Source organism: Cupressus sempervirens, chromosome 5 (assembly GCF_028749045.1).
Source record: "Cupressus sempervirens isolate cs-2001-9-10 chromosome 5, ASM2874904v1, whole genome shotgun sequence".
Lineage (NCBI taxonomy): Eukaryota > Viridiplantae > Streptophyta > Pinopsida > Cupressales > Cupressaceae > Cupressus > Cupressus sempervirens.
Window position 1 is genome coordinate 542028003 of NC_143122.1, and position 19467 is coordinate 542047469.

Consider the following 19467-nt stretch of genomic DNA (forward strand, 5'->3'; position numbering starts at 1 on the left):
GACTGATAGAGCAGTAGAGATGAGGATTTCGAACCAAAAAATGGTGTTACAGACACGTTTTTTGTTGTAGATTCAGGAAAAAAGGATTGCAAAACACGGCTCGCGATTTCCAGTCAAAAACAAGCAAAACATAACAGATGCGAGCAAGCTGAAGTCGCATTTTTTTGCAGATTCGAGCTTGAATAATTTAGAGAACGAATAATTTCGAAAATAAGGTTCAGATAATTTCAATAAGAAATTATTATTTTCAAAAAAATTCAACCTTGCTCTGATACCATGTTACAAGATTCAAGAAGAGTTGGCGGATTAACGGATTTCCGGATGATTGACTGATTAACAGAGGAACAAATGTGTTCCTTATAAAGAATTACAAGGACGTTGTTTCTAAAAGAAACAACGTAGACTGAAGACGGAATTAGAAACAAAACTAGAGACAGGATAGGAAACATTCCTATCTGGACTGAAGAAAAAAGAGATGGGATAGGAAACATTCCTATCTAGATTGAAAGACGAACTACAGACAAGTAGTTGACTATTATAGAAAGTATAAGATATTATCTTAATAGTCTAGTGGTAGAGGACTAGTTAAAGTCACGTGGGCATCAAAAGCAAATAAAATGCAAAGATCCTGCAATAGTAAGGGCCAAATTCAGATCTAATAAAATGAAGTCTTGCAGGTTTGAACAGAGGTCACAAATCCACTTGTCATCGTTGAGTGATGTTGACCTGATATTGATCGCAGATAATTTTTAAATAGTATATATCACTCTCCAGGAACCGTTTAGGATATGATAGAAGATTGATTGCCAAACTTCACAATATAGAGTGTAATTTGGGCTGTCATGGAGCTTTAAGAGAATCATATTTTTGGGTATGCTAAAAGAGGAGGTCATGGCATAATTTACAATTCCTGGAGACATACATTTGACTACAGCTGCTCACATTTTGAATTCATCGGTGCCGCTTAGTTCATTGGAAGGCGTGGATTTTTAAGAAGGTCAATCATCATTTGCGGATTAAGTTTGTCGAATTGTAATGCCAAGTTTAATGTGTTGAGGGTCTTGAACAAGCTTGGACGATGCTTCTTCGCTGATATTTGGTATTAGTTTTGTAGAGAAACATGGAGAAGGAATAGCACGAGAATAATGACATAAGCTTGATACTTTACCTAGTGCTTTGAAGAGGGTTGATTATTACCTTAAAAGTCAGATAGGGCTGCTCAGAACTTGGGATGCAAATATAATTGATTTTATGTTGCACTCAATAAGATTTTTTGTTGAAATGTACCATGACTACCTTGTTGAAATCCTGGTCCATGGGCACCGCCTTGATTTACTGTCTTAGGTTGTGGAAGAGATGGATAGTGTGGGACTTTAGGTTCACGACAAAATCCTTTGAGAATTTTTTTGGATGTTCAGTTCAAATTGTGTGAAATTTGGCATTTATTTGCCTTCTCATCTGGAGCAGTTGCATGAAGCTGGCAAGGAAGATTTACTTGCAAATGATTATTATTTATTAATCCATTCTACTTATTCCAGTTTTTATTTGGGCGCTTTATGAAGCAAATGCTTTATGACTACATGTCTAGGAAATGGAATGGAATGAATATGTATACCTATAATATATTTAATCATTATCTCTGAAATGAAAAGAGATTAGACAAGACGCTTGAAAGTTTGGAGTAAAATTGCACAACAAGGATGTTTGTCGGGTGCATTAGCCTATAATTTATTTATGATAATGGGCAAGAATATATAATCTTTTGAGAGCTTTTTATATATAATGGATTAATTGGAGGAGGATCAAAAGAAAAGATTACTGCAACCTTAATGGAGAGAAACTCATGGAAATTTGAAAAGCCTCAATCAACCCTCTATCTCTAGATACTTCAATGAGATTGATATATTTAAGTTGGGCAATTTTACAAATTTTCAGTTTGGTTCTGAAAGCTGACACATATCTAGATAAATTATTGCAGGAAGATGAGTATTGTAGCAACTGACTATGCAATACATGAGTTCCTGAGTTCTATGGGAAGCCTTTGGGACTTTGATTACGATAATGATGCGATCTCTTCCAGAGTTGAAAGCTTGTCCTGATTGCTCCTGAATAATGAGATAAGTTCATTGTCCCTTGATTATTACTTTTATTTGCCTATTGTAGTCAATCTCTTAACTATATCCATGCATGTGATATAAGATTTATTTGCTTTATAATGCTCATTCTTTTCCTTGATCTTAGGGATATAAGAAGTTTTCCATATTATGATGTGATGCAAAATTGTTCGACGATATAAGAGTGAGAATTTTACATTGTGGGAGGAAATAATAACTGATGTTCCATTCCCATTGTTTGACAAATGCTAATATGGAGCCACTTTTTGACATTCATTGAAACAACTTGTATCAAGGATGTTGATGTGCAGATAATTATTTATTATCCTTGATTATTACATTTATCTACTCATTGTAGTATCTCTCTAAATTTTTTTCTAGATGTAATATAAGAGTTATTTTTTCCTTGATATTTTCCTTTGTCTGTGAGGATGTTCTTGCAGGAAAAGAAGAATGCTACATTAGATGTGAGTCTATTAAAGAAAATTTTCTTCTATGATTGGATATCTTTCTATGACAAGAGGGAGCAGGTAGAGGATCTAATTAAATTGATCTTCGAGGATAGATGGATACTTAAATGCTAACAATCATATGACTAAGTTGATGGCTGAAACATTTTCGAAGGAGAATAAAATAACATTACATTAGAAGCAACCTTGGACGAGGAGGCCAAGAGGTTGACGAATGTAGCTGGAGCTTTAGAAGGAAGCCAAATTAGCATGAATGCTTGATGTAGCCAAATCAAGGGATAAATCCATAGTTAATTACATTCACTGATGTTACTACAGAATCAAACAAGTACATTTGTGTATGAAGAGTTGCTCTTGTGAACAATGTGGTGTTCATTAAAACTAATAAATGTGCCTAATGATGAGTCTTTTGGAATAAATATCTCCCATGATTGGAGTATATGAACAAATCATGCCTTTGTGATAGAGGGAGATCTACATCTGTTGGCATCCATGATATTGATTTAGAGGGAGTAGAACATGATGAGATTGTTTTTCTAATTTTCAGTTGAGGTACGTTATCACTCAAGAATAGACGACCGACATTCTCACCAAGGCTCATGCTAGAGAGAAGTTTTGTGTACATTTGGGACAAGCTTGATATGTTGGAGAGTGAAGCCTTATCTGAAAAGGAGCTTCTGCATTAGTGATCTATTCCTTGTATCCTTGTGTATTATTTCTTTTGAGAGAGAAGTTTGAGGGGAAAGTCATTATTTTCACCCTATGCATTGAGCCATGTTGGTTCCTAAAACTGCAGATTGGAAATCCAAGAGCTTGCCACTTGTCCGATAGAATTTTGCAATCAGTTTTGGCCAATGAACAGGTATACTTCTCGATTCCCCTGCACTTCAGGCTTCGCTACACCTAGGCGGGTAGACCTTCTCCTTGAACCTGATTACTTGGTTTAGAGCTTTTCTAAATTGTGTTTAAACTTTGGAGTTCTTCGGCTGGCAAAGTCCTTGAACTTGATCAAAATAGGATTGAATGCTGAATGTTTGAATGTATAATATTTGTTAATAATGAATTTGATGCTTGTAGGAAGGAATATATAGATTTTCTGGCTTCAAGAATAAAAAGACGGTGCCTTTGCTCATCCGAGCAATATAGTCAACTTTAGTGAATTTTCACATACAGCTTTATAAAGTTCTTATGCACTTATACTGCCACCAATTAAATAATCAAGATGTGATGGATCAAATATTCATTCAATCTTAAATTAGTCCAGGTTGAACTTTAACTTCTCTGGTAAGGAGACAAACTAGACACAAATACGAAAACAATTTGATATTTCACTATATCTGTGATGTTCAAGTTTAAGATGCCACATGACCGTGTCCACTTATTTGACATTTAAATTGTATACAAAACTTCAAAAAATAATTATGAAGGACGATTCATCTGCAATTTAAATCTCCACGCCTTTAATAATAAACAAAGAACATTTTATTTTATTATTAAAATAAAATAATAGAATTTACATTAGAAAAGCCATATTAGGCTCCTTATCCCTCCATACAAAATAATATAAAATGCTTCTTCTTTGAGAATATGAATGTTCGGATCTGTCTTGTTGAGAAATAAAGCATTTCTTATTTATATTCTACCTTATGGAAGATGTGAATTTTCAAATGCATCTCTTTTAAAATAAATTATACCTCCTATCTTTGATTATAATCGCACCTTTTGCTAATATAATTTTAATTAGTTTTACTTTCGATGATGTTCCTTCCTTAATTGTTTTATTTCTTTGGCGATGAACTTCATGATACATTAGCATTCGTTTCTCCTGTCTGTCAAAAGATAAAGCTTGCGGGTTGTATATTTGGTTGTCTTGCAGTGATAATTTATTTTCAATGGGATGGGCTTTAAAATCTTTCTCGTTGGCAACCTTTGTTACATAATATCCGTCACATGTATTAATGTAATATAGATATTATATGATTTTATCTTTGGCGTCCAATAGATTTAATGAAACACCAGTCTTCAAAACTTCCAGTGGCACTTTTGAACCATAATCACGTGACCTGTATTATTCATGCAAACAAGGCATTTGAAGGGAATTCGATGCATATGTATATTTCCATCACCTGATCGCTCTTACGCATGCTTGAACATCTCTCCATGGTCACACACGATATGCAGTGCTAGCCCAAACTTCTTTGTATATTGCTGATGATTCTACTTAATCGCATCATATGTTCACTGTATATGATCTCACGATCTGTATTCACTCTGCCTCAAGGTCGACATTGACTTAAGCATTCTTTAACAAATGTATATATATATATATATATATATATATATATATATATATTTGAAACTTTAATACATCAAGCTTTTATCTCAGGGAAGGAATATGTCATCTCCGGTTATGGCGATGAAGATATCACAATATTGTTTTGAGGATACCAATCATTCTTAATAAAGTAATTTGATCATACGCTCCATGATAGAAATTTGAACCATACTGGAAAGGGAGCTCTGTCATCGAACAACATATAGCAAATAGGTTAAGCTTTCCCTTTCTGAAACATAATGGTCCTCTAGGAGCTGCAAATGCAACAGGATTAAATGCATCTAGGAAATTCTCCATTTAAAGATTTATCCTTGGATACTCGGCATTTCTTTCGTGACCATGTTAGGGTGTTTCTACATGCCTCTTCTTCTCTGACGTGGATTTTTCTATCGATGGAGAAATGGTGAATGAGGTATCCCCAATCACAGTTCCATGAAGCCAAAAACCCATTCATCCAATATATTTGCAAATAGGAAATATTGTTTTACATGTAATAGCAAATTATAATGCACTTTACTGTCACTGTTCCTCTGTATATCAAAATGCAGTCATGATTCTTCAAACGGCATTAACAAACCTTTTTCTTCCGGTGATAGATTGGCTTCAGTCTTCAAATATGTCTTTAACCCAAGGAACTTCGATTGGAATGGATTGCTTGCTTCTGATATACCAGACAAGTGTAAATCCACAAATTTCTTAATTCTGTATAGATCTGTAGACCTCCATAAAACAGTGGGTATTTAAGAGATGATTTTGATTTATCCCACAGCAATATGAACAACAATCTTCTAACGTGCTCCCTGTAGGTCTTGAACACAAACAGCTAACTCTTCAAGATTTACACAACTTGTGATGATTTTGCATTTACACATACATACATAAAGATTCTCCTTTCAGTATTGTATCTAGAACTTTAAAATTCTGCAAATTTTAAGGTTCCATCAGTGGCTCTTTATGAGAATGTATGCTCCTTGTGAGCATAGCGAGATTCTAGCTATCTTTGGAAGAGCAGACTGAGCATCCATGCTTCACATGATGCAAGGTGAAATCGGGTGGCGCCACCCCCCCCACCCTCCCCCCAAAAAAAAAGAAAAGAAAAGAACACTACTTCCCTCTATCAAACACATAGTTCTGATCATGTAACACCTTTCTTCTGATCATGATATGCTTTCCCTTCATCATTTCAGTCTGCTGCCCAAATATCAGACTTGTAATAGGTGCGCCATCCTCATGAAGAATATTAATTGGCTCCATTTCATCAATGGAGTCTTTGGTATCTGTCATACTTCCCTTTGAGAGATCATGAGGTGCAATGTGGTCTTTGCTGAATGGAAGATTCTTTTGCATTTGATCAGCCCTACAAGTGGCTAGATGAAGCTCTTTTGCTTGGATGTCTTCATGTACACAATCTGCCCTATCTACGTATTCAAGACATTATTTATCTTCACAAGAAGATTTCAAAGACAGTACATATTCGGGACATGTTACCTCTCCCTCATCAAAAGTTTGATCAGATAGAACACTTGAAAATTTTTCAGTACTACCCTTTGATGCATCCTCATTTTGCTTGGCTGATTTCATCTCACTACACAACTCCTGCTCATAGGACGAACTGAAAGACACCTCACCTTCTGAATACACTTCATGAGTTTCATCAATTTCAAAATCAGACCTGCTATCTTCATCATGACACTGATGGACTTGATTGCAAAGAAAATCCTCTTCAAACAATGAATTTGAGAATATAGTGAATTCAGATGTATCTTCTACCACTTCTTCTTCGAACAATGGGTTCAAGAATATAGAAAATTGAGGCATACTATCATGAGAGCTTTCATTTGGATCATCAAGTGTGTCATCGACAAGATTAATGTCTTCATCAGCATTATCTTCTGAAACTTCCCCATGTTCATACATTGTATGCAGTTCTACTTCATCCTCACCATATGATTCCTGTGAATTACCATCTTCTTAATCTAGTAGTGATCCATCACCTTGCTCACCATGGTGATTTGAGAAATTTTTTTGAGCCATTTCTTTCAATATCTTTCTGATATTCCATATCTAACAAGCCTGAAATTTCTTCCACGCTTAGAGAATCCTCTTCCTCATTTTCACATTCATTGACATTTGAAGGCATATAAATATTATCATAATCGGATTCTTCCTCAAGACTATCCACAAATTTCTTCTCCATTTAAGTCTGAAATATCATTAGACTCACATGTTACTTTAGTCTTGAATTCATTTTCCTCTGCAACTAGTTCATTATCCATAAGTTTGAGAAAGTTGAGAGACTGATGATCACATAAGAGGCCTAACTCCCGCATCCTCTAGAGCACAACCACCCCTTATATGCCTCTTGATTGCAATACATAAGATGCCCAATCACAATAGATAGATCATCAGAATTTATAAATGATTCTATCTCTTCAGATTGGGACTTCTAATCAGTGATCAAATTATATATCCAGACCTGGCAAACAGTTTTCTGTATTGAATTAATTCATAAACATTCTATATTGATTATCACCTTCAGAGATTCATTACATTTGTAGAGATCCTTCATTATTAAATGTATGTCAAATCATTATTAAATGTATGTCAAATGATAAATATATCTCCAATGTGCAAATCACACATGAAACATCTAACCAATGTCACATACAACTTGACAAGTGAAGTCAAATAAATATTGAATGTGGCTAAGCACATCTAATATGCACCACAAGTAAATAATTGTTTTACTTAATTAAATAATTATTTCTTGTGCAAGGTGTACACCACCCTATTAACATGACTAGGTTGACAACTTGGCTAGTTTATTTGAGGAATTCTATAATTACACTTTGCATGCAAGGATGATACTCTTTGGTTGAAATCCGAAGACAACTCTTGTGTTCTTCAGCTCTTCAGCATTTTCCCTAAGGCTTCCTTTTAAAATTGCTATTTGTTTATTCGAATGACTTGTACAAATTGTTGGCAGGCTTTTGTCACACAACCCAGACTTTGTTCATCAATCAAAATATAAATTATCTAAGGGCTTTTATGTACAAGTGAAGTTTAGTGCATACATTCTACTTGCAGAACATGATATCATTTTTGCACATGTTTCATTTCATGACTTCCATCTGATAATTTTGGTAATACCAAGTTGTTGCTTCATCATTTAGTGTAATTTTGAATTAGAAATTTGTAATCCTCCTTATTGGCGGTTTCCTTTGCTCTGTACTAATTATTCATGGAATTTAATTATCTTCTTTCAAAAGCATGATATTTCCATAGTCCGTCAGACAAATCTTTTCCCACAGTTTTCTAGCTTTCTAATTGAAGTCATGTGATAGGCACATGATCCAGACACATTGTCGATGCTTTGCATTCTTCTCACAATTTCTCTGTTTTTTCTGTTCCATTTCTTTGAGTTATTTGTTATTATTTCTCTTCAAGTCAATTGGCTCATGTTTGGCTGCATGTGTGGGGTGATATATAATGTTAATATTGCTCTCACTTGCAATTTAGTAAAGGCTTATATCCAATTCACTACTAATGGAGTATAATTTGGTATTGAAGATTCTCTTGGCACATTGTTGGCTGGTGTTTCTTAATAGTCTGGTAAATCTGTGAGAAATAATCATTTGTATTAACTTGATTAGCAAAGTGGTACACTTCTGTATTAATTATTTGTTTTTGATGTTGGCAGCGCCAAATTTGAAGATGAGATCACCCGTGAGCTAAAACATACTGGAGCTGGTATCTTATCCATGGCAAATGCAGGTCCCAATTCAAATGGCAGTCAGTTCTTCATTTCACTAGCACCGACGCCATGGCTTGATGGTACTTATTTATGTGGGCACTAAATAACTTGGTTGGTTGATTTTTTTCTGTATTCAATCAAATAAACAGTTGTTACAGCTGGAATTACTGCATTGCATTGAGGAACTGGTCATTTATATATTGTTTGAATTTGCTCCAACAACTTCTTTTGCGTAGTTTTTTTATCACGTCCATTGTGTGTTTTTCCTCACCACATTTTATTTTTGTCATTATTGTGGTTTAATAGTCTGTTTGCAAAGAAAAAATTGTAAATAAAAGAACATGAGTATGAAAGTTGTAACTAAAGAATGCGAGTATGGTGAGTGATTTCACTACCAACATACCAATGGCAGCATATGAGTAGGGTTTGAAATAAGGAGAATTTCGGACTGAATTCTTGATCAGAATATCTTTCGAGGGTAGTTCTTGTCTGTCCAATGTTTTCATTCCTACAAGCCCTTCTATTTGGATAAGATAAAATTTTTAATGTCCAACAAGAAACCACAAATGGGCCCAAGGGACTAAAGAGCGTACAACAAGGCCGCAGCCAGTAGCTGGAGCACCAAGCAATGCTTGCGGAAAGAACAAAACAGGAAAGTAAAATGCCAAAACAAGTGAAACCTAAGAACTCTTCACAGGTGAGAAGTACTCCAGAACCGAAGGGTATGGTTAGGAAGCCCTGAGACGTCTTGAGAAGTCACTGGAGATAGGATGCTGGTGCTGAGAGTACCCTTTGTGAGGTCTCATAGATCTAGTGTACCATGAAGAGTGGTGACCAAACAACCTCTTCGTCCCTCTAGTAGGAGACCCAAGAGAGGAGTTGATGAGTTGGTTTAAAATCCGTCTCAACAAGAATTGAAGCTCAAGAGTGGTCACGAAGCTGCATGGCTTCCTACAAGTAAAGGGCAAGACATTGCTAATTAGTGAATCTGAAGTAAAAGAAGACTCAAACACCCTTTGAACAAGCAATGGAACCTCCCCCATATCTCATAGTAGATGGGGCAACTGAAAACAAAATGAGTCTTCGACTCCACCTCCCCAAGCGGGTAGAGGCGGCAAATCCTGCCCTCTCTATTAATTTGATGGCTTGTCTAAGTGCTTAGCCGATGAGAGCCCACCCTAAAGGACCCCAAGGAGATGCATAGGGCATGAGTCCAAAGACGAGTGAGGTATTGAGGGAAAACAATGATCTTGTACTGGATATCCTTGTAATGCTCAATGTAGAAGGCCATCCTCAAGCGGAGCCCCGTCAGAGAGTTACTACATGTCATGATGATATACTGTTTGTAGATGTTGATTTGAACATGCTCATTCAACTCTTGTCGAGATGGAAGGAGATGAGCAGGGGCATCCAGGGAGAACTGGAAGGGTGGGGGGGTGATGGATCGTAATCCCAACCAAACCAAGAAGAGAAGAGGCTTGAGTGAACAAACAATGAGCTTTGCTAGCTGGTCTAGTCTCCATAACCATCTCAAAAGAGCAATAGGTTAGGTAAGAATATCTGTGATGACCCTTAGAGGAGTCCATGAAGCCTTGAAGCCGATGGAGAAACCAAACAAGATCAAAGATAGTCGTAAGCCTGAAGGGGTGGGTATCAAACTTGGCTAAGAGTATACTATGTGGGGTGGACTGATGAGATCTGATAATGCGTCAAAGGAGGGTATGGACTCGCTCAACTGAAGCCTAGTCAGACTCCAGTAGAGAAGGCCCCCAAGCGATAAAGCTATAGAGGACAATTGGTTTGATCAAGGAGTCCAAGAGGGACATCTTGGTTGTGGTATCCTGGAAATGATGTCTGAAGCACCACCTCTCAATCATAGCTAGGGAACGAAGCCCTTTGTTGACTTGAGGTTGCATAACAGCTCTCAAGCTAAAACGGGGTCCGAAGAACTTAACCCCCAAGTAACTATAAGAGGAGGTGATCTCAATCTCATCACCCTAAAATTAGAAATCGAGACATGAGGACTTCAAGTAGCTGAAGACCAAGATCATCACTCGGGTCTTGTGTACATTCACGACTAATTGCCACAAATCACAAAAGGAGGCCAAATCATCAAGAAGCAGTTGAAGCCCCTTTGAGGAAGAAGCCAAAGGGACCACTTCGTTAGCAAAGAGCAAAATGGATATCAAAACTTAGTGTAAGTAGCATCTATCACTAGGAAGTGAGAAGTCTCGGAGGAAAGTCTCGAGCTCATCAATGTAGATATCGAAGAGCGCAGGTGAGAGAGGGCACCCTGATGGTACTTTGAATGGCACCTGAAAAACCCTGTGAAGTCTTGAATCTTCCCTCCACACTCATGTAACCTCATAATAGTTATGAGACTTAGTTTCTGGATTAGATTATGTAGAGATTTTTGCCATCAATGTTTCAAATCACACTACGTGATCCATCATCAAGATGAGAGAGCAAGAGATGTAAAATAATGTAAGTTGCAAATTTAGCATAGACTCACCAAATAAAGGAGACCAAGAGAAAGGGATTGCACACACCCCAAAGCTAGAAAAATAATAATAAAAAAACAAATGGTGTGAAAGACTAAACAAGAAGGCATCTCACAATTGCAAGTAATAAGGTTAATAGTAGGGTTAATAGTTGTTCTATTTTATATATATATATAAAATAGAACAACTAGACTTTTCCTTCTAAGGCCTTAATTTCTGAATTATAGTAAACACCTAATTTTTGTTTAAGAAAGTACACCCTCATTTTTCTATTGAAATCATCAACAAGAAGTGAGAAATGTCAGCACCTAGTAAGAGGAGTATTCATTGGATCACATACATTAACATGGACTAACTATAGTACCTTAGAGGCTTGCCACGAGTCACCATCCTTGAACGACGTCTTGTGTTGCTTTCGAGCCTGACAAGCTTCACAAACTCATTGATTTTGAGTTTGAATTTTAGGTAGGCCAAGTACTAAATCATCTTGAACAAGTTGAGAAAGATAATGAATGTTCATGTGATCATATCTCTGATGCCAGAGATTGTTCATAGAAGCTGATTTTGCTGCTAAAGGATGCTCAAGAGAATCACCAGTATCCACAAGTCTCTATAGATCGTAATCCTCAATAACAACAACAACAACAATAGTGCATGTCGCATGATCAACAATAGAGCACTTGTGTGAATTGAATATCACATCAAGCTAAGGAGAATGCCACTTGATTCGACTCTAAGAGTAGGTTGAGTTCCATGCCAAGAACATAGTATACATTGTGGAAAATGAGACTCCTCCCACCAGACTGTATTTGTACATTGCCCTTGCCAACAATAGTATACACTTCACCTCTTCCAAATATAAATAATTCAGTAAACCAATCATGCTTGTGAGTGGAATGCCGAAAAGTATAAGAATCTATATACGAAGCAGAAGATTTGACATGGTCTGCAGGTCTTTTAGCCATGAAGGCATAAAAGGCAGACTCTTTCTATTGTGTGTGCTCATTAACATTGACTTTAGGTTGAGACCCTTCTTGATTCTACTGTTCAGAAGCCAATCGATCGCAACAATCCTTGAGCAAATGGCCATATTTGTGACAACAATTACACTGCACCTTCTTCTTCTTTGAAACATCCCTTTTGCTGAGATGGCGAGATTGTTTGAGATTTTCCTTTGTCCTTGTGAAAGGTTTTGACTGAAAAGGCTTGCTCTTTGGAGGACGAGGTGGCATTGCTACCAAACTATTGTTTCCAATGATCATGCTGTAGAAGTTTGGTGCATAACTCTGAAAATTTCATATCAACATTAGTAGCAGTAATATTGAGAGTCTCTATAAAGTGCTCATAAGATTTTGGGAGACTCTTCAAGGTGATGACTACAATATCCTCTTCCTCCATTTTCCAACCAATGGCTTTGAGGAGATTGTGAATGTCCTTAATCTTCGTGAGATGCTCTTGTAAGGACATGCCATTCATCCATCACGATGGAGAACAACTTGTTCTTCAAAAAGAATGCTCAGCTTTTGTTTAATGTCTCATGCAACTCCTTCAAATGCTGCCAATTGTTTGCTGCAGACTTGTCGAAAGGAATCTGAGGCAACTGATCATGTGTGGCACGGAGCTTGAGATGTATGACAACTTCTTGATTCTGTGATCAAACTTGTCCATATCTGCTTGGACTGTGGCAGGATGAGTCTCTGAACCCAAAACAATCGTCTCAAGTTGATGATATTCAAAGATTGTCAGCATGCACTGCTTCCAGGTGTTATAGTTCTTGCCACTGAAACCTCTGATTGCATTCCAACATCAAGTTGGTCAATGATGCCATCTTGCACATTTCCCAATGCACAAAAAATAAGAAATAAAGAAGAGGCAATAGCATGGATTCAAAAAAATGAATTCCAATGCAGAAACTTGAGTGGGTTATTGCTGTGGTCTCCTTAATTTTCTGGTATAGTACATCTGTTCTCTCACTCATAGACACGCTGTTAGGAAAAGCAGCTTTGATGCCAATGTAAAGATCCCTTTCATAACACCGCCAAATCTCAGTCCGCAGTACACTTATTCCTCTTTTACTAGTTTTGAATACTGCTTTTCAGTGTGTTTCAGTCTTGCAGGTTTGATGGATTTTGCTTGTTTAATGAGTTTAGCAGAATCTATAATATTGATATCCAGTGCTGATTTAAACAACAGAAATAAGCATGTAATTAATACATAGTAACGAGGATCACAACGATTCACGTGATTCGGTGATTCGATTCAAGCCAATCAATTTTTTCTGAATTGGTGAATCAAATCAGCGATAAAGGGTTTATGAAATAAGTTACTAAATTTCAAGGGTTTTTTAAGTTTGCCGATTCATGGCCGATTCGTGCTTCGGTTCGGCCTTTTGCCGATTCCGATCCGATTCTGATTCTCATTACTTTGATTATTAATATAATGAAACACATAAGAAATCATAGTGCATTCTGAACTTTTTATAGCGGCAATAATGTTTGCACAGGATTTGTATTGAACTCCACTTCAAAATACGGTTGATATATTCATTTTCAACTTTATCAAATCACTGGCATTTATTAATAATAGTCTTATATCGGAAAGCTTAAATAAGATAAGAAGCAGGAACTCAACAATGAGCTCAAATCCAAGGAGAATATCAGCTTCCAAAACAATTCGATACGAGGAGATAGAGGCTTGCACCTATAAGGAAGGACACCCTCTCAAAGTAGCTGGCTATGAAGTCTCCTGAGCCTCCAAAGACCTGCACAAGGAAGAGAAGCCCGCACCTGCAGATGCAAATCAAGCCACACAGCTTCACGCCATGAATATTAGGTGCCACGCTGATAAAATGAGAGACCACAGACTTATGGATAAGTTCACACAAGTTAACAGAGTGCCACGTGCTTGATTAATGGCGCCAATCTCACAAAATAATGCTACCAGTAAAGTCAATCCCAAAAGCCAATATTGACTTCAAAATAGTATCTGTTGAACCTCTGAGATGATATAAAAGTCTCATGCAACAAACCTCTGAACTTCCTGAATATTTGTCTCAGAAAGAGACTTAACGATTTCGAAACAATCACTTAAGAAACTTAGTGAAATTTTCGATTAATATTTTTCAACTCTGGCTAGGGTAGATAGTTTCACTATTGAAACCAACAACCTCTTATAGTTTTTGTCCTAGGGTTATAGGCTCCAAGAAGCTCTCCGAATCAGAAGAATAAAATCTACAAATGTACAAATTGATAAAATATGATGCATTACCAAATGATCGAAGAGATCATTATAAAGAATTTACAAATGTACAAAATAGAAAGTTTCTAATAAGAAACTTAAAGGATCGTAGAAACAATCTTATCTACGAAGATGTAAATATATTATTTAATTGACCATTGAGCATGATGGTTTTTGATGATATATGATCAGTGATGGCTGATTATTGATGTTGACATTATTGTTTTTGAACTGTAACATTGATATAGTAATGTATTTTGGCATTTTGTTATGTCATTTGTGTTAATGTTTTATAGCTTCTATGGGATAAAATACGAGATGTGATCTTAAAGATTAAACTCTTTGATTATATATATATATATATATAATTGTGTGGATTAATATATAATCTCATTATATCCTATTTCTATAAATGTATTAATAATATATATCTTAGAATGTTTATAACTATGATGTTCTCATATATATTTAATTATGATTGAATAATCATAATTATAAATCATATATTCACCTTCAATCTGTTACCTTGTCCATTGAATGCTAATGGCATTAAATCGGGCATAATGCACAGCATTACTTGTGATTGCCAACTGCATTATGGTTAAGATTACATTGTGTTAACAAGGCAGTTATTGGTCATGCCATCGTAGAGACATGACTCTTCATGGCCAAAGGTCACGTAGAGCCATGACTCTACGGGGGTCATGACCCTTTGCTGCTATATATATTCGGGTAATCAGATCGCTGTAGAACAACATCAATATACGACATCTTGGACTCAGCGATCTGCATTCAAATAATCATCAGCACTTTTCTTTATTATCTAATCTGCAGGGTCATTGTTACATACAGTATACATCTCACATTATCAGCAATATTCGAAGAAGTAGATTCTGCATACAAAATCAGAGATCATCAGTATTTGGAGGGCAACTCTGCTCTACAGTAATACAAGTAAGAGTTCTATTGTTCCCATATTTATTGTAACAGTTTTATTTATCAGAGATCCATAAAACTTAACAATTTGGACTAAAATGTTAATATATGTGGTGATGTATTTTTCTATGTTGCTTTAATATTAGCATAGTGGTGTATGAACTCATTTGCTGTTCTACACACACACACACATATAAAAAGATATATTCTTGTATGGACAACCTCAAAATGAATCCGAACCCAACCCATATAAAATTTGAATGAATGACTGTAATCCGAACTGGCAACTTAGTTAAATATTAGAAAATGATGCTAATAAATAATATTTTCAAAATTGGCTGGTGGTAAGATGGACTTGGGCTAAAATTGAGTCTCCAAAGAACATGCATTATTTGTAAATATTAGAACATGACGTTAATAAACAATATTTTATAAATTGGATGGTGAGAATATGGACCTGGGCTAAAACTGAGTCCCTAAGGAACATGTATTATTCGTAAATATTAGAACATGACATTAGTAAACAAATTTTACAAAATCAGGTGGTGATAAGATGGACCTGGGCTTAAATTGAGTCCCCAAAGAACATGTATAATATAGGAGTTGATTCTTCAAATGAGAATGCATCAACAGATACATTTGAAACATTTGATGGTGTAAGCGGAAGATGGTGGCATGGTTGAGTCCCAAATATGGACAATGCTATTTAAACTTTCTGACGGATAGTGTGGAGATTTTTCCGAACTGTGATGAAATTTTTCTAAGCTAACAATCACGAGTGTTAAGTAGATTGTAAACTCTGAGAGTGTAAGTGGAAAAATTGGTGGATTTTGGAAACACAACTTATGTTGTTCTTTAAACCAATCATTATGCAGATATGTGTAGATGATGCGTTGAGAATCAATTGATCATATATTCTTAATATCAAGAGTCCTTTATTTGACATTATCTGAATGAAAGGATATTTCTACATGAAACAGTAGTTTCTTTGTACTGTAAACATGTTCATTGCAACAAATCTTTCTATATAGAGGCCACTTGGTGGAATTTTGCTGTGCATTACCACCTTTTTAAAGAAATGGACGTGATAATTTTTTTAGCTGATGGAACTTTTTTTGCATTTTTGCCATGTTTTGAGACGACTGAATACTACGCAAATACATTTACAAGCTTGAATATAGTTCCTATCAATTTGGGCAGCCCTTTTCAAATATACATATGGTTCATTGCAGGAAAACATACAATTTTTGGGAGGGTTTGCAGAGGCATGGAAGTAGTCAAACGACTTGGAAATGTTCAGACTGACAAGAATGACCGGTATTTCTTTGCAATCCTTGTTTAAAAGAGACCTCAAGTATTCTAGTCTTTGTATATAATATTTTTTACTATAGCACCGAATCATTTTAGCAATCCCCACTTTTACTTGTAGCATGGTGGGGATACTTGTCTACGTACTTTTGGATATCTTCATTGTTGTATTAAAGAATAACAATTTTGGTTGGTTTATTATGATAAAGGTGTGACATTAGAGTTATTTTATTCGTGTGACAATAGAGAGTATTAATAAAAAACAGAATTCATTATTTTGTAAAATACAAGGATTACAGACGCCAAACTACAGCTATGCAGATTCTTTGAGTAGTACAAAGAAATACAGTTCTGCAAGAGACGTATCCTGCAGGAATTTTCTAATTTTGACACTAGAAAGAAGACATTCATTTAACTCACCGACAACTGAACAAAACAACAGATGCAAAATTTGTATTTTGTTTGTGGAGACAATAGGGTTGCAGTGACTCTGTGGCTATACATTGTGAGCGCTGACTGGACTAACATAAGCCTAATATCCTAAATTACCATTCGGATTTAGGTCTTCTGGTAAGTTATATCAGTCATAAATATATACATATTTTAACTTGAAAAGAGGAATAAATTTGAAACCACACCACATTCATTATAAATTTATTGCATATAATAAAGTTATTTAGTTGTAATAAATTAATTATAACAATAATGCATCATCCCTTATTAGTGTGACTGCCAGGGGTGAAACTAATAAGCTATCTAGAAATGCAATAAGATAGATCCCTCTGTAGAATGAGTGTATCGATTTCAATTTTGATGGGGCATCTTGTGGAAATCGTAGGAAAGCTGGGTCCAGATGTATCGTTAAAGATAACTCAGAGTCTTTCACTGTTGCAGCATGTAAAAACTACAATATGGCTCCAAATTATGAATTGAGGCTCAAGTGGTGATTTTAGGCCTTCAAAAGCCCCTCCAAAATATCAACAATTTTGTTATCGAGGTAGATTCAATGAGTGTGATAAAAGCCTTCTAGAAAAGTGCATAACCAAGCTTGAAAATCGAAAGATTCTATTACAAGAATGGCCACTACTTCATTGGGTTGATATTTGTTCAATTCGGCATTGCTGCAAAAAGGCAAATGGTGTAGCAGACCTTCTATCTTAGGGATTGATCATGATGAGTGGATTATCATTGATAATTATGATGAGAAGGTAAGTTGTGCCAAAAAATCCTCCCCTGCAAATGATAAATCTCACACATGGGAACTTGGAGTTGTAAGAAGTGACTCTGATTACCATGTTTATTTCAAATTGATTGATGATTAATTGCTAATCATTGTCTTCTATGTTGATAACATGTTCATTGGAATCAAGTGTATGATTAGGGAGCTCAAACCTTTTTTGTGTGTCTTCGACATGAAATATTTGGAAGCTGCAACATATATCTGGGTTATTGTAATTATTAGAGACCAGTTTAACAAAAAATATTGGTCTAGTTAGAGTAGTCATGTTGATATTATTTTGCAGCTGTTTACCATGTAGGACTGTAGGCTAGTGTTGAGTTTTTCCTTACCTGTCAGTACTAAATTACCTTTGGATTGGTCTGTTAAATCAGATGATGATTTTTTTTGATATATATAATGTTCTTTATGGTAGCATTCTAAGTAGGTTGTTATATGCAAATGTACGAGATTCAATATTGCCAAGTAGTAGTAGTTTGCAGGTTATGTCTAATCTGGTAGAGAGCACTGGGATCATTCGAGTTTTTTTTTTCTCCGGATATATGTGGGGTGCTTACGATCATTTTATTTGTTGTCATGGTACTTATCGATGTAGGTAAACCGCAAAATACTTGGCATCAGGGATTGCTGATTCAGACTCTGTTGGGACTTTAGAAAGTAAGAGTTAACAAATGATAGCAGTGACTTAGTTTGGAGGTGTACTTGGCCGGATGGGTAGGAGGCAACTTATGGTTCTGTTGTCCAGAACAGAAATAGAGCTGTTACACACGGTTGTTACGCGTGCCTGTAAGAGTCAATATGCTAGATAGAGATTGTGTTCAAGCTACTGGCTTTTCGTGTTGACAATTCAAGACAAAATGTGACAGTCAGAGTGCCATTTGTTTGGTAAACAATCTGATGCACCATGCTTGTACCAAGCATATTGATATTTATTATTTAGTATCACTTTGTTCACACGATGGTTGAGGATGATAGAGTTAAGATCAAAATGTTGTCGGTTCTCTCCAAAGCCATTGAGCGTAGATAAATCCTATTGATGCAAAAAGGTTATGAGCCTTGCATCTTCTATCACTTGTGGGGGAATGTTAGTATTGCGTGTGCCATTTGCCCACTAAATCCTAAGTTGTAATTAGTTGTAGGTCAAAAGATTCTCCTTAAAAATAGGTTTTCTTCCAAGAAATTTGGAGAGTACCCTAGTGTTGATGCATGTTTTATGACCACACCAACACAGATTAAAGTGCCAAAGGACACTCTATCGTCTCTTGAACAAATACACAATGTATGCCGTGATTACGTAGAAGATCATAGAGGCAACTCCAAGGCTCCAACTGAGAACTTGCAACTTGAGTGTGGGTGAGCTCATTTGGCTTGATGTATGTTGGTTATTCAAGGGGACTTATGCTAATTCAATCTGAGTTTGTCAACTTTGTGTGAATGTTATGCAATGGAGTACTTGATCCTTAACGGACAAGGTTTGAAATAAATTGCAAAGAGATAAGGGTCTAGGAATGCTATATCAACCTAAGCTAATTGTGGAATGCAAGAGACCATGAATGCATTTGTGAACTCTCCTAG

The 19467-nt window shown here is 36.0% G+C and overlaps 1 protein-coding gene across 1 annotated transcript in view; it reads left to right on the forward strand.

Annotated features, from left to right (window-relative positions):
• Positions 1 to 19467, forward strand: part of LOC149557081 (Cyclophilin-like peptidyl-prolyl cis-trans isomerase family protein) — a 56116-nt gene that overhangs the window by 23029 nt on the left and 13620 nt on the right. Inside the window, exons 4-5 of the mRNA XM_089831763.1 lie at positions 8620 to 8753; positions 16580 to 16664. Of these exons, the coding sequence (XP_089687889.1) occupies positions 8620 to 8753; positions 16580 to 16664 (219 nt within the window). The remainder of the gene's footprint in view (positions 1 to 8619; positions 8754 to 16579; positions 16665 to 19467) is intronic.